The 15889-nt window shown below is 51.2% G+C and overlaps 1 protein-coding gene across 4 annotated transcripts in view; it reads left to right on the top strand.

The window, feature by feature from the left end:
• TBC1D2B (TBC1 domain family member 2B) overlaps positions 1 to 15889 on the top strand; it is an 87613-nt gene that overhangs the window by 67120 nt on the left and 4604 nt on the right. For 2 of the 4 annotated variants that reach the window (XM_022580168.3, XM_022580170.2), the window contains exons 9-12: positions 154 to 648; positions 3255 to 3372; positions 11317 to 11502; positions 13186 to 13307. In XM_022580168.3, coding sequence (XP_022435876.1) covers positions 154 to 648; positions 3255 to 3372; positions 11317 to 11502; positions 13186 to 13307 — 921 coding nt within the window. Of the gene's footprint in view, positions 1 to 153; positions 649 to 3254; positions 3373 to 7463; positions 7644 to 8176; positions 11091 to 11316; positions 11503 to 13185; positions 13308 to 15889 lie in introns of those variants that run through there. The other 2 variants (XM_022580169.3, XM_022580171.3) reach the window with 2 other exon arrangements.

Genomic DNA, 15889 nt, shown 5'->3' with positions numbered 1-15889 from the left:
GAGAAGTTTATTATTTCCTCACTGAGTTGAAATGCCCGGTCATATATCAAAGTGCCATTTACACACGGGTAGATTTCTAGGTTCTCTTTTCTGTTTCATTGGCCTTTTTGCCACATTGCATCATTTAATTTTTCCTTTTGTTTTTCTCAACAGTGAATATGACATTTATGGGTTTAGGACTGTCCCAGAGGATGACGAGGAAGAGAAGTTGGTTGCCAAAGTCCGAGCATTGGACCTGAAGACTCTCTACCTCACAGAAAACCAGGAGGTTTCCACTGGCGTCAAGTGGGAAAACTATTTTGCGAGCACAGTGAACAGGGAGATGATGTGCTCTCCAGAATTAAAGAACCTGATCCGTGCGGGCATTCCACATGAGCACCGTTCCAAGGTGTGGAAGTGGTGTGTGGACCTTCACACCAGGAAATTCAAGGACAGCATTAAGCCTGGTTACTTCCAGACCTTGCTTCAGAAGGCTCTGGAGAAACAGAACCCGGCCTCCAAGCAGATCGAGCTGGACCTGCTGCGGACTCTGCCCAACAACAAACATTACTCGTGCCCCACCTCGGAAGGCATACAGAAGCTGCGCAACGTCCTGCTCGCCTTCTCCTGGCGGAATCCAGACATTGGCTACTGCCAAGGTCTAAACAGGTGGGTGCCTGGCCCACGAGGTCTCCTCTCTGCTGTTAAGATAACTTGTAGCTCCAGGCGCTGCCTGACGGCCCCCTCCCCTCCTGGTGAGCCAAGAAAAACCAGTCTTTTAAGGGAAATACATATCAGTAGCTGCAGTAAGCTCGTTTTATGCAGTGTCCCCAGTTCTAGAATCATTGAGAGAGACAGGCATGCAGTGTCCCCAGTTCTAGAATCATTGAGAGAGACAGGCATGCTTTTGGAAAGTATTGGGTTGGCCAGAAAGTTCGTTCGGGTTTTCTGAATGACCTTTTTGGCCAATCCAATATTAAGAACACCAAAGTCAGCCTATTTGGAACGACAAGATGAGAAATCATTTCGATTCCTTGTTGCTCTCATCACACTCAGGTTTTGATCAGAAGTTTGCTGCCATTCATTTATAATGCTTGATGTGAAAACAAGGCCACTCTTTGTTTGTACAGGACCTTTGTCAATCAAGAGGTTGCCCCAAACAATTTTTCAGCTGGTTAAACCTAGCCCTTGAAGAGCCCAAACTTGTTTTTTTTTTAGATGAGAGCCTTCTGCAGGTCTGGCATACTTCCCTGCTTCCATAGGCAGAGGACGCTGAAAAGCCTCTCCTCTTCTCTAAATGATCCAGGCTCCTCATTCTGAGCTGAGCTGCACCAGCATGAGGCCACGGGAGGTACTGAGGTCTGTTCTCCACGGAGCTGCTCCCCATCACTGGACTTTGAGTGCTTGTGGCTGCTTTTTACCTCCTGTCTGTCTCTTACCTCGCTGGTGCACTTCTGCTGCTGTCATTAGAGTCCTTTTGTATTCCTCTGTGTAATCAAAGTAGGTAACCGAGCTTGCTAGAAATATGGACAAAGAATGAAGAAGCTCCGTGTGCCATCTTTAGCAGTTCTCCTTAAGTCAAGTGCATGCATTGAGTTTTGAATGCTGACGTTTATTCTGGCAGCTCATGGGCCTTGTTAATCCTCATCTGTGCTGGATACTGACCTCCAGATAAGGGCTGTCTATTTGCATCTGAAATGAGAGTATTGCAGGAAGAAAAGCTTGTAAACTGGAATGTTAGTTGGTTAAGACCTGAAACCAATGGTTTCCAGGAAGTCATTGCCTCTGTGGTGGTCAGGACAGGGCGCCCCCTCTGGGCCCTGAAAGTAAAAGGGACTGTGGCTGCTCCTCGATGGTCCCCATTTAAAAAAAAAAAAAGCCTGTAAATAAGTTATTGCCTAACAAAGCAGCCTTGTTTTGCTTAAATGCACAGTTCACATTGTATACTCAGTCTAAAAATTCCTGGAAGCTAAAAACCTCCGAAACTTAAGGGATCTTGGCGAGGACTCGAGCTTGCCTGTTAGGGGTGCAGTAACACCCCATTTATCTGACATTGTCATGGAATCAGCTGTTCCACACATAAGGAGACTTCCCGGAAAATTAAATCTTTCTCCGTACCATCACCATTAGGACCTCTAAAGTTTAACCGTTTTACTGGACTTTTTTTCTCCACATTATTTTGTACATGAGAACAGAACTGTGAACCCAGAACTTCAGCAGAAGAGTGCTAGCCTTTCCTCAGTGATTCAGGCCTGTCATCTGGAACATCAGTTAACTAAAAGTGATGTCGTCAAAGGCTCTGCTCTTTTCAGTCTCTCTACCCTTTCTCCTGGCGTCCGCAGGTGCTGTGCATGTCCTGGTTTTCTCTCCCTGTCCATCTCTACCTGTTGTAACCCTTCTACTCTTCATCTCATTCATGCCTACTCAAGGCATCCCCTTCCCAGTTCTTTTTTTTTTTTTAACCTTTTGAGATTTCATTACAATTTTGTCCAAGGAAGAAAACAAAAACAGATTCTGAGAAGTGACTCTAGGGTTTTCCGTAAGTGATGCACAGAAGCTTCATGTCGCGAGCAGAGCTTCTTGGATATGTAGAGGGGGGCTTTTCTCTTGCCTCTTCCTTTTCAGCCTCCTGCCCTGAATGCCCGCTCAGAGCCAAACCTGGGGTTACTGGATGAGTAACCTCTCAGTGGTGACCATGTAACTAGCCAGACCCAAGTTTCCATTGTGAGTGACGTAACAGGTGATACATACGGTCCCCTTTCCCACCCCACGTGTGTGCTGTGGATGCAGTTCTTTGAGAAAGCCCCACCACAGTGATTCATTTGTCTGAAGCCCCGTTTCAAGTAGACTGGTATCAAGAAAGTTGTTTTTAAACCATTATGTGTTCTTTTCCCCTTATATTCACCCCTGGATTTTTTGTGCATAAAAGGATTAGTTGGAACTTCTTGAACAAAAAACTCGAAGAATTAGCTGCATTAGCAAAAATCTTATCATGAAAACATTTTAAAAAATGAGGCTGCCTGCTCATTGGGAAACAATTTCATCATCTTTAAACAAAAACCAAATGAAGGAATGTGGATGTAGCTTTGCTTCTCAAACTAGGAAATGCCACCCTCGCCAAGGAACACTCGTTTAGTGTACTTTCTTGGAGAACTAGAAGTTGCTGTGGCCGTGAGAGAGTGCAGCATACTGCAGAGGCCTCTGTGAAGACGGGCCGTGCTGCCCGGGTCTGGGCTAGGAGGCTGGCGCTCACCTTGTTCTCCGTTTGCTTGTAGATTGGTGGCAGTGGCCCTCCTATACTTGGAACAAGAAGACGCTTTCTGGTGTCTAGTCACCATAGTGGAAGTTTTCATGCCTCGAGACTATTACACAAAGACTCTTTTAGGATCCCAGGTACTTCTAAAAATATTGTGCTTCTAGTCAAAAACCTGTAGAATTAGAGCTGAAATGTGACCTGAATTAAGCCTTGGTGGGGGAGGCTCCATGTGTGTGGACCCCTGAACAAGGTGCACACCGAGGCTGGGCCTGCCCTGGAGACTGGGCTGGGCTGCTTGTGAGCAGGTGCCAGGTCAGGCTCACTTAGTGCCCTGGAAGCCAGCAGAGTGATTGCTACATCCAGAGAGAAACAGACCAGGCCTGCAGACCTGCTCTGTGGTCAGTGCTCAGCACTGTCTACTCTGGGCTCAGCCTGCCTGGCCAGCTAAGTCACAATCCAGGGGTGCCTGGGGAGCTTGGTGTGTTAGCTTGGGTTCTCCAAGAAGTGGAGACCAAGGCAGAAGCAGATGTGCCAGAGATTCTGAGGAAAAAGACCTGTGAAGGATCTAGGGGAGGGACTGGGAAAGGCCCCGTGAACCCCCAGACCAGGGGAAGGAAGGAGGTTTGGGTAGGTGGGAAAAATCCCAGCCTACTGTGAGGTTCTGAGAAAGTTTTGGCCAGGCCCGTGTGGCGTCCTCAAGCCAACGTCACCTGTTAAAGGTGCACACATCTCAGTGGGAACGGGCTGCTTTAGCGCCCTCCCTGCTCACTCACTGGCTGGAAGCAGCGGGGGCGACATGGCTTCTGTAAACAAATGTGGTGATGGATCCAGAGGGGCAGCGCGGGGGCTGTCAGTACTGCCCACAGCAGGGGATCTAAACAAGCACAGTTCATGCCCACCACGCCTGGAGTCTGAAGCCAGGGGGCGGGTAGGATGATGTGGGCTGGGAGAGTCCGGGGGTTCTGTCTCCACTTGGGACAGTCCTGATTCTGGACCAGACCCTTGGCCGTTGCAGCCCAGGGCATCTCTTCCCTCTGCTGGGCTGGGGGTGCTGCCGTGACTGGCTTCTGTAATGGCCTTTCCCTGCTTCCCCACTGGCAGCCCTCCTCCTGTGTCTGACATTTGGTCCAGTCCTGCCCAAGAGCCTTTTTTCTCTTGACCGCAGCTGTGCCCGTGTGTGCCCTCGTTGCATCCTCTCCTCCAGGCTCGTGCCAGTGCTTGGCCTGCCTGCTCACAGCCACTCCTTGCCCTCACTGCTCTACTCCTGTCCGGACAGCTGGCCCGCAGGCTGTCTTCCAGCTCCTGTGTCGGCCAGCGGAGGGGGGTGCGGCAGCTGAAGGCAGTTTTCTCCCTCTCCGTCCTGGGTACTGCCTCTGCCGGTGACTGTCTCCTCCGTGGTGCCAGCTCCTGTCTGGCGGGTTCTTCATGCCAGCGGGGACCTCCCTGCTCCAGCCTGGGGGTGGCTTCCTGCCCTGGCCTCTGGACTGCCTCACTATCAACTGTTTGGTTTCTCAGCTTTTCCGTCACCAGTGTGACTGTTGCCCTGGGTAAATCCCTGTTATAAATGTTTAGCGTGGCTTCTGTTTGCCTAGTTGAGCCCTGAATTTTACTTTCTATTTGTATTTCTGCCTCTGGAGGGATCCTCATTGCTGCCCTCTGTTACCACCTGTACTGCCCCCTCACCCGCTAGTTCCCCAGGCCAGGAACTCGAGTCAGCCTGCACCACTCCTTCCTCTCTCTCTGTGTCCCTGGGGTTGCTGTTTCTGATCACTGCCACCGCCTGGCGGCTCTCAGATCGGTTCTCTCATTCGCTCCTCACTGTTAGGTCACCATCCCCTCTCCTGCATCACTGCAGTTGCCTCATCTCCTCTCTTCCTGCCTTCACTCACGCAGCCCTTCTGTCCGCCTCACTCACAGATTCAGCCACGTCCTCACCACCCCCCGCCCCACCCCCCGCCTTCCGGGCAGAGCCCAGCCTCCTTCCACACCCTGACCTGCCCATTTGCTGGGCTGCTGGGAGCGCAGCATGCCCTGTGACGGAGCCCTTGTCCTCTGGTGGTACGCCATTCTCTGTGTACTTTTGTACACAGTTCCACTACCTAGACGGCATTGCCCCGCTTACCTCCCTAGAAAGCTGCTGCTCAGCCTGAGCTCATGTGCCCCTTCCTCTGTGATACTTTCCCGCCTTCCCAAAGCTGACTTCAGGGCCCGCTCCCGTTCCCACTGCTCTGGCCCAGGCCTCGGTGACAGTGGTTATCATCCTGGGTCGTCCTGCGTGCTTGCTTGTCTTCCAGCTTAAGGGCTGCAGCCCTGTCTTTCATTTTAGTGTCTCTCGCACCCAGAAGTGAGTGTCTGAATTCACGTGAGCTCTTTGCCCAGGGAAAGGGAGCCCCAGCCCGTTGCTAGCAGCCACACAGCTGCACAAAGCCATGTGAGTGGAGGTATGGTTATCCCCATTTTACTTGGGAGAAAACTGAGGATCAAATCCACTAAGCATCTTGCCTGAGGTGCCACCACAGAGAGCCCAAGCTGGGGTTTGGCCTCAGACATCTGTGGCTCTGGGCCCAAGCTCTCCCCCTGCCCTGCCACTGCCTCTTGGAGTGCTGTGGGAGGACGGCAGGAGGGTGAGCTTTGCCCTTCCTACAGAGCGGGCTTTCCTTTGGGTTCCTGTCCCAGCTACATGGATGTCACCTGGAGAAGCCCATCTGGTCTCCCTGTGATCGCTTCACTTTGCTAATTAAACTAGAGATTCGTTTTTGTTAAGGTAGTGGGTAAAGTAGTAGGAAATGAACAGCAGCGGGAAGAGGCAGCTGGCACAGTCAGGTGCGAATAAAGAGGTCAGTAAAGAAAGTTTTATATGTTCATGGACACCTGGAAGCTAGTAGCTTCAAAATTTCAAATGGGGGCTTCCCTGGTGGCACAGTGGTTGAGAGTCCACCTGCCGATGCAGGGGACACGGGTTCGTGCCCCGGTCCGGGAGGATCCCACGTGCCGCGGAGCAGCTGGGCCCACGAGCCACGGCCACTGAGGCTGCGCGTCCGGAGCCTGTGCTCCGCAACGGGAGAGGCCACAACAGTGAGAGGCCCGTGTACCGCAAAAAAAAAAAATTTCAGATGACTCAGTGTTTCTGAATGAGAAGAATGAAGCACTGATCTTTCTTAGTCCCACTGAGGTGTGTGGTTGAGCACATCAGTGCTCGGTGTGCTCAGTGTGCTTGGCTCGGGGTTACATGGCCGGGTTGGAAGACAGGCCCTGTCCTGGAGCTGTGGAGCTTGGCCACATCACTTAACATCTCTGTGCCTCGGTTTCCCTGTCTGTAAGATGAGTGTCATATTCTCCTCTTATAGAGTGTCTGAGGTTGAATTCAGATGACGCATTAAAAGAGTTCAATATGATTGGAACACTGTAAAAACTCAATAAAATTATTATTAATAGTGTTATTACAGGCAGAAGGGGAAGACCTATTTTAAGTATGTGAACTTAAGATAAAATTTGCCTCACATTGTCACATCAACATAAATGTAAACTCTAAAGAGACATTTTCCCCGACTTTAAGGGTTTTTAAAAAAATTTTTGGTTGCATTGGGTCTTCGTTGCTGTGTGTGGGCTTTCTCTACTTGTGACGAGCGGGGGCTACTCTTGGTGGTGGTGCGAGGGCTTCGTGTTGCGGTGGCTTCTCTTGTTGTGGAGCACAGGCTCTAGGTGCACGGGCTTCAGTAGTTGTGGCATGTGGGCTTCAGTAGTTGTGGCTTGCGGGCTGTACAGCGCAGGCTCAGTAGTTGTGGCGCACAGGCTTCGTTGCTCCGTGGCATGTGGGGTCTTCCCAGACCAGGGATCGACCCCGTGTCCCCTGCATTGGCAGGTGGATTCTTTTTTTTTTGCGGTACGCAGGCCTCTCACTGTTGTGGCCTCTCCCGTTGCGGAGCACAGGCTCCGGACGCGCAGGCTCAGCGGCCCTGGCTCACGGACCTAGCTGCTCCGCGGCATGTGGGATCTTCCCAGACCGGGGCACGAACCCGTGTCCCCTGCATCGGCAGGCAGACTCTCAACCACTGCGCCACCAGGGAAGTCCCTCCCCCTGACTTTAAAAGTAATAGATGCTGTCAGAAGTTAGGCAATACAGAAATATATATTAAGAAAATGAAAAATCACCTGTTATCCTACCAGCTTGAGAATCACAGTTAGCATTTTGATATATTTACTTTTTACTTTTTCCCAATACGTTTAGGTATCCAAATTGAGAGACTGATTATCCTGGTTGGTTCACATGACAGCATGAGCATTTTCTCATACAGTTATATAGTTTTTAACCATCATATTTGGTGGCTGTAATATTCCATTGGGTGAATGGACTTGAGGTATTTAACCATTCTCCTATGATGGACGTTGCATAAGGCCACTCGTAAAATGCGGATGGCTTTGTGTGTGCAGTCAGCCCCCAGCGCTGTACTTTGCGAATCGCTGTCGGCTGCCTCCTGCCAGAGCCCAGTGCCTGAGCCCCTTAACGCTGCGCTGCAGTCCAGACGCTCAGCAGCTTCTCCGTCAGTTCAGTGCACATTGTGCGCCAGGACCTCGCTAGGCGCTGAGGACACAGAGATGAATACAGTCATTCCACGTCCTCTTGAGCTGAGAGGGGCTGAACAGAGGCCCGAGCAAGTGTCCCTGGCAGCCTGCCCCACGCCAGCCATCTGCCAAGCACCCGGCAGCCTCGAGAACAAGACACCATCTGCCACCTACCTGGGAGGAGAGGTGTGTGCCTCGTTCTTCTCCCATTTCAAGGCCAGCTGACTGGTCCCTTCCTCTCAGGCGCTTTCAGCCCAGTCCCTCTGGGCAGAGTGCATCACATCGCCATCTCTTGGTCCAATGGTCAGCTGTCTGTGTCCCTTGCCCGTTTATAACCCCTTAAAAGTAGCACCTTGTCCTGTTGTCTCTTGTCCCCAGCCCTGGCCAGTGCTAAGCATGAAGTGTGTGCAAATATGTAGTCGTTGTTTAAATGTTGAGGGATGGAATAGCACCAGCAGAAAAGAAGACCCATCTCTAGTGAGTGATGCTGACCCTGCCCAGTGGGAGGAGCTGGGCCTCCAGGGAAGCTGACCGAAGAAGACGTCCAGGAGTGGCCTGTCAGAGTGGCTACCGCACATGCATGCGTGGGATTGCTTTTACAACTTGCCTTTCAGCTGTTGGTCCACCTATCAGAATTTTACAGAGGTGGGAAGTGGACGTGGGTGAGAAGGTGAGAGACTGATACTTTTTGCACACTATGGGATGGTTTTATAACTTTAAAAAAAATAAATTTATTATTTTTGGCTGCACTGGGTCTTCGTTGCTGCACGCGGGCTTTCTCTAGTTTCGGCGAGTGGGGGCTTCTCTTCGTTGCAGTGCGCGGGCTTCTCACTGTGGTGGCTTCTCTTGTTGCAGAGCACAGGCTCTAGGCACACGGGCTCAGTAGTTGTGGCTCACGGGCTCTAGAGCGCAGGCTCAGTAGTTGTGGTGCACAGGCTTAGTTGCTCCGCGGCATGTGGGATCTTCCTGGACCAAGGATCGAACCCGTGTCCCCTGCATTGGCAGGTGGATTCTTAATCACTGCGCCACCAGGGAAGTCCTATAACTTCTTATATACTTTTGTTTTTTAAGTCTTCCAAGAAAACTTAATTATATTTCATTTCAGCAAATTTAGATCTTCAAAATTTTGTCTCTTCTAGCCAGAAAGCAAACTGGACAAAAATGTATGTTTCCAACCATGATTCCTGTATTTTATCCTCTGTGCACCCTAGGGTGACTTTACAATGCTTTGGAATCATTTCTGTAAAAAATAATGTTTTTTAGTTTTTTAAGTTACTTTGCCTTTTAAAATTTTAAATTTCAACCAATGATACCTACTTGAACCTATGTAACATTCTTTTTTTTAAAAAAATTTTTGACTATAATGCCTTCTATATTTTTTTTGAAAAGCAAACCTTCCCAAAAGGATAAACAATTGATATTTTCAAAGTTTTGGATTGTCCTAAAAAAAGGACATTTTAAAATGTCATTTTAACATTTATCTAGATTGTTTTTAGTTATTTTAGTATCCCAGTAATCCCAAGAATTATCACATCTTCTATCTTATCTTGACTGATATGCAGGTGAAAGTTTGGCAGGTTTTTCTGGGATCCATTCCTAGGAGTAGGCTTGCTGTAGGGTGAGGCTTCCTGTTTCCTGGGTGTTGCCGGATTGCTCTCCTAAATGGTTGTACCGGTTCACACTCCCCTCACAGTGTACCATTCGGGGAACGCTAAGGAGGTGATACACTTCCCGTGCAGCTGGCTCTTCCTCACTGCGCTCTCGTTCCTGGACGGCCTGGCTTTGGCCCATTGTGCATCTGTGGCTTGCTTTCCTCTGCTGGTCTCTTTCTTTCTCACGGTTTCACCACTCACCTAAGGTGACCTCACTCCACCCAGGCCCTGGAGCCTCAGCCTCGGGTCTCTGGTGGGCTGCAGTTATCCTGCTGCAGATGCCCCTCGGGCACCAGCATGTCCCAGTCTCCCCCAGCCCAGCCCTCATTCCTATGATCCGGCCTCAGGGAACCACACTCTGCCCTCTCCATGCCCCTGTGGGAAGCCTGTGTATTCTGAGCACCCCTCTTCCTGACCTCTGACAGCAGAGGGGTCCGTAGGTTCATACAGACTTTACGTCTACACAGTTCTGATCCAGGCGCCCCTCTCCTCCCACCACCTTTCCTTGGTTCAGATTTTCATCACCTCTGCCCCGGGTGTGGTGGGGTCTCCATGGGGCCTTGCTTCCCCTTCAGCTTGGCCCCCTGTTTCAGGTGGAGAGATGGATCTAAAGTACAAATCCAACCACATCACTCTCCTGCTTAAAGCTAAGAGGCTTTAAGAGACGCTCCTCCTTCATTGCCTGCTGCGTTTTTCAAACATGAGTAATCGGGATTGGCACTAGCTTTTTTTGTTTTTTTCATCAAATTAAGTTGAATAGAGTAGAACTGTCCTACTTTGTGAGGTTAAGTATTGTTTGTGAGTTTGTTTCTCTTCTGTGCACACAGACTAGGTGATGGCTGATGTATATTTTCTTGTGGGTCACAGACAAAGGCTGGAAAAGCCCCTGGCCTGTAGGTGAGGTCTGCCCCTCAGGGACCTGGTGCTTCTGCCAGGCTGAGCTGCGTCCTTCTCACCCCTTCTGCCCAGAATCCTGTGCTCCCACCGCAGGGCTGTTCTCCTCCAGGCTTGGCTGGGACCCGTCCGGGGCTCTGTAATGCTCTGTAAACACATCTTTACCAAGCCCTGGTGGCCACAGCTATCGTAACAGTCCATACACCTGGCTTCCCCACTCGTCTTTTAGCTCCTAGAGGTCAGGGCTGAACCTGATTCAACTCTCTGCCCGGCACTGGCCCCTGCTTGACACAGAGCATGGAGGGGTAACAGCCACCTATTTTGATATGTGTTTACCTAAGTCTCATGTAATCTTCACAGTAGCCCTGGGAGAGAGAGATCATTAACTGTTTTCCAGATGAGGCACAGAGCTGTCTAGAACATAATCTGCCCAAGGCCACCCAGCTAGAAAGTGGTAGAGCTGAGAACCAAACTCAGGTCCAGCTGACTCTGGAGTCCTTGCTCCCTCACTGCCCCACGCAGCCCAGTAAATATTTGCTGAATGGATGTGGTGATATCACACTTCCTCTTTGGCCCGGGACTCGGGTATATGGCCCTTTGCAGCAGCACCCCCTGTATTTCCACGTGGATTAGCAAGACCGACTACGCCACCGGCTCTGCAGCAGCCCATTTTCATGGGGCATTTTGAGTACAGGAGTGGCTTTCAGGCCACAGAACCCACCCCCATACCCTGTGGAAAGGATGACAGCCAGGGGGCACTTGGCGAGCACCTGCAGTGTGCAAGGCCAGCTGCTTCTCGGGCTCACCCCAGCGTGGGTGCGGAGCAGTCCGCTCTGGGGTGAGCCCGCCACGCACTTGGAACAGCTGCGCTGCTGTGTGTGGCGATGGGCCTGCAGCCCCTCCGGGGCCCCGGGTGGCCTGCTCAGTGCAGTGGCAGCCCCCAGACGCTTCTCCCCTTTGCTCCCTCTCCAGGTGGACCAGCGGGTGTTCAGAGACCTCATGAGTGAGAAGCTGCCTCGACTGCATGCCCACTTTGAACAGTACAAAGTGGACTACACCCTCATCACGTTCAACTGGTTTCTGGTGGTGTTTGTGGATAGCGTCGTTAGTGACATCCTCTTTAAAATATGGGACTCTTTCCTTTACGAGGGACCAAAGGTGGGTCTGCTTGCTGCATGACTCCATGGGCAGTGGCAGTGGCAGCAGAGTGGCCGGCTTAGCTGGGACGCATGAAGGGTGCCGAGGGGCAGAGTGATCCCAGCACCAGGTGCTGCTGGAGGTTGGTCTGGGGTCGCAGGAAACTGCAGTCATTTGCTCGTTTATCAGAAACATTGAGTCTCTGCCAAACCCTGTGCCAGGCATGGGGGCTTTGATGGTTTGCAGTCTGAGTCTCAACTTCTGTCAAACAGATGGCGGTATTATCCCCACTGTATGGATGAGGACGTAGAGGCCCAGAGCAAACAGAGGATCAGGGGCAGACTCGGGGGGCCAACTTCAGAGCCCTACTGCCCACAAGCCTCCCACCCAATCTGTTTTATGTTTTAAAAAAATCAGTTCGTGAGTAACACATGATAAACTCACATCATATAACTAAGGGCGTGCAGTAGAAAAGAGATCCCCAGTCTCCTAGCCGTTCTTCTCAATGTACTGTATCTTTTTTTCAAGGTATTTTATGTATATCTAAAATATGTTTTTTTAATTTATTATTTATTGGCGATAGCTTCATATCAGGGCATATAGATCTGGCTCTTTTTTTTTTTTTTTAAAACTCTGCCTAGTATCTCCTTGTACAGAGGAACCAGAAATTTACATAACAGTCCCCTGATGATGGACACTTACGCTGTTTGCAGTCTTTTGCCACATCAAACTCTGCAGCCGTGACTCTTTAAAATTGTCTTTCTGTAGGTGCAAGTGCATCCTTAGGTTTAGTCCCAGAAGTGGAAGGGCTAGGTCCAGGGTAAATCCAGAACCAAAGGACCCTGTAGTTCTCATCAAGAATGCCAAACTGCCCTGCGGAAGGGCCTTACCAATTTCTACTCCCACCGGCAAAGTTTGAGTGTGTATATTACCTCACACTCTGTCCAGTACAGTACATTATCAACTTTTTAATCTAGTCTGTCATTATTGAAAAGAATTCTCAACCAGGGCTTAAACAGTGTTCCCTATTGGGCCACAGGTAGGGATGTTAAGAGAAAGATAATCTATTTAATCTCTGTAAATATTGTTTTCTAAATAAGAAAAAGTTCAGGTTGGTGCAAGCCAGCCCGTGCCCTTACGTGTGGGCGAAGCAATTTGTTCCAAAGCTGCTTGAACTTGCAGGACCACCAGGAGTCCATTCCCTCTGGTGTCAACACAGTGACCCAGAAACAAATCAGTAGAAAAAAAAAAAAAAAGAAAAATTTATTTTCTTTCACCATATTCAGAAGTCAGAAATTCAGACCCTAGTTTCAGTAGGTGAGATAAAAACTGCCTCTGGAGGTGGAGCTTTCTAAGAGTTTCAGAATCAGAGGACCCTGGTTTTGATTTAATTTAAAAATTATTTCTAGTTCTATATAGCCTATTGACTAGAAATGTGAGCTAAATGTGGAAGGATTCCACAAAGATTCTACTCCTTAAGGAAATTTTTGGTTTGGGCTGAAGTGTTCCTGAAAACCACCAAAGAGTTGAAACCTTTTTGCTATTAAGAAAGGCACTGGTGGAAATTGCACCTCAGGTCAAGTGTCTGCCCCAGGGCAGGCCGTGCAGGCTGCTCCCAGGGCCCAGGGAGGCCTTCCATCCCTGGAGCCGGTACCTGGAGCCACGGTGCTTCTCTACTCATAGATTTCCCTGTCCTTTCCACAGGTTATCTTCCGCTTTGCCCTGGCACTTTTTAAATACAAGGAAGAGGAGATCCTGAAATTGCAAGATTCAATGTCCATATTCAAGTATCTCCGTTACTTCACTCGCACTATCCTTGACGCTAGGTGAGTCCTTGGGGGAATCCCCAGACGTCCAGGAGGGCAGGGATCCTGACCTCTGCTTCCTTGAGAACGGACTGTCCTGGCCGTCTCAAACCCAGAGCCTTCCCAGGTGTGCAGTGGTGAGAGAGGGCGCTTCCTCCCAGGGAAAAGGGGGAAAGGAGCGGCCTCCAGAGACTAGGGAGGAACTAAGATGAAAGATGCTTTTATCCTTTATTCAACAAACATGAATCCCCGCAGCCAAAGCACACTATTTGTCTAGTGAGCACCTGCTGAGTATCAACCACACGGCAAGCCCTCTGCCAGGCATTGAGGATGGTAGATGAGGAACAGGCCCTGTCCTTGAAGAACTTGTGGGGAAGTGTTACGGCCTGGTTTGCTCAGAGCTGTGGTGGAGGAAGCCCGGGGATGGGGCAAGTGCCAGAGGAAGGCCGGGTGACCTGGGCCAGGCAGGGGTGGTGGGGAGTGGGCAGCCCGGGCAGAGGGACTCAGGAGCCGTGTGCTCGCAGGGCTGCGGGCGCGCGGCGTGTTTGGGGGAACTGCCGCAGTGGCTCGGCCAGGGTGGGGCTGGCGCGGCAGGGATCGAGGCCGGGCGGGAGCAGAGCTGGGCTGTTAAGGCCCTTGTAGACTCTGCCCAGGACCTTGTGCTTCGCCCTGAGTGTTGGGAAGTCCCTGCAGGGTTAGACACCAAAAGGGCACGTCAGGTTGGAGCAGGACTGACAGCAGGAGCCCAGGGGGTCCCGGCGAGAGAGGTGGTAGCCTGCAGCGAGGTGCCCCCAGAGACAGAAAAGAGGGGGCAGATTGAAGGGGGTGGAGAAGGAATTTGAACTTCCAAGTCCCCTGGCTTTCTGGCCTGGGAAGCTGAACGTTCAGGAATCTCTTCACCCCCTCGCTCCCCAGCCACACACTTTTTGCCTGTTCTGAGCCACCCTCGTTGTCCCCTGAACTACAGTTGGCAGCTGCTCTGGCCCCGATGACCAAGGCTGGGTTCTCCAGGGGAGTTCTGTGGACCTGCTGCTGATTGGGCAAGTGAGGGCGCACGTCCCTGCGAACCACGGAGGCAGCGCTAACGTTCGCTGTGCCGAGGTGCTGGGAGCTGCCCGTACTGCGCGGGAATGGATCCCTGCAGCAGACTTGTGGCCTCTTGAAAACCACAGGAGTCCTTTGACTGAGAAACATTTGGAGCTTATTAATGTTTTTCAAACTCTGTTGACTGCCACCCATAATAAGAACATTTTATCTCACAACCTAGGACACACGTACTGGAGTGTATGTAACTGAAACAAAAGAATTTGTTGAAATATTTCCAGCGCTGGCCAAAGACCTGTGCTGTACCCTCTGATATATTTTCTAAATACACTGTTTATTGCATATTTAAAATGCTCGTCATGACTCACTCAGTCGATTCCTTGATCCACTGATGGGTGACAACCTACTTGACAAACACCAGTTCCCCGCCCCCCACCCCCCGCCATGATATGCTCACCTGACGGGGAGGGAGGGCTTCTCTCCTTGGCTGAGGTAGGGAGAGGTGGTTGGGCAGCATCCAGGCCTCTGGTCAGCCAGGAGGGGCTGAGGGCTCCGGGGCTGCCGGAGTCTTGTGGCAGGAGAGCATGTGCGGCCGGAGAGGGGGCAAGGAGGACCATTCCCCTGTGGTTCTCTTGAGTGAGGCCAAGGGACCAGGGAGGTGGACGCTGGGAGAAGGTGCTGGCTGAGGCCACACCTGGCTTCCTTGGATATCACCACTACCGTTAGGATCTTTTACTTGGGAAGTAGATTTTTAAGATGTTTTCAAGCTTATTGCTATATTAACAATAATAGGATATCCAAGAATAATGTTTGCCTGTGAAAGATAGATGCAGAGTCCCTGGGTGAACCTTGAGAGCGTTTGTTAATCTCACATCGGGTCAAGATGACAAGAGTGGCGTTCAGTGAACTTCACTCCAACAGCTAATGCGTGTGGAGGGCATCCTGCTCAGCCCCTAACAGTTTTGTGTGGGTTGTCAGTGCTGCCGGGTGGCAGAGACGCAAGGGGTGGTGGGCCTGGCTGGGATACGGTCCGTCCTGCGCACTCCTGCAGCGCCACCTGGTGAGTGGCTTTCGTGCAGTTTCCTGTCAGTTTGCCGCAGGAAGTCTGCGTCCACTGGACCCAGAGTTCCCTGTGCGGCGGGATCACCTGTGGGTGTTGTTAGGACTGCAGATGCCCTGGCCCCACCTCTGGACTGGGGCCCCAGTATTTTAATAAGCTCCCCAGACTAGCGGTTCCAAGGAGCGTCGACCTGCAGCGCCCTGATTGGTTCTGCGAGGAGGAGGCAGGCGACTGAGTGAGATGTGGTCAGGGGTGCGGTGCAACAAGATTAGACCCGTCTCTGAATCAGGACCTTCCGGGGCCTCGCACGCGCCAGGCGTTGTCTTCTGAACGTAGCTGACACGGGGCACTTTCTCATCTCTCGACCGCACCTGCCAGGCCCGAGGCAGAGCGGTGTGCGGTCCCCCGTGCTGCCCCAGCCTGCGCTGATGGTGGCTGCCTGACGGAGGCAGCGGACAGTATCAATCCAATGCAGTGCTTTCTGTAGCAAGGAAGGGCC

Source organism: Delphinapterus leucas, chromosome 2 (genome assembly GCF_059928025.1).
Source record: "Delphinapterus leucas isolate spDelLeu-1000000601 "Yukka" chromosome 2, BTC_Dleu_Yukka2, whole genome shotgun sequence".
Taxonomy (NCBI): domain Eukaryota; kingdom Metazoa; phylum Chordata; class Mammalia; order Artiodactyla; family Monodontidae; genus Delphinapterus; species Delphinapterus leucas.
Note: the sequence above shows the minus strand (reverse complement) of the source record. Positions and strands in the feature narration are given on the sequence as shown.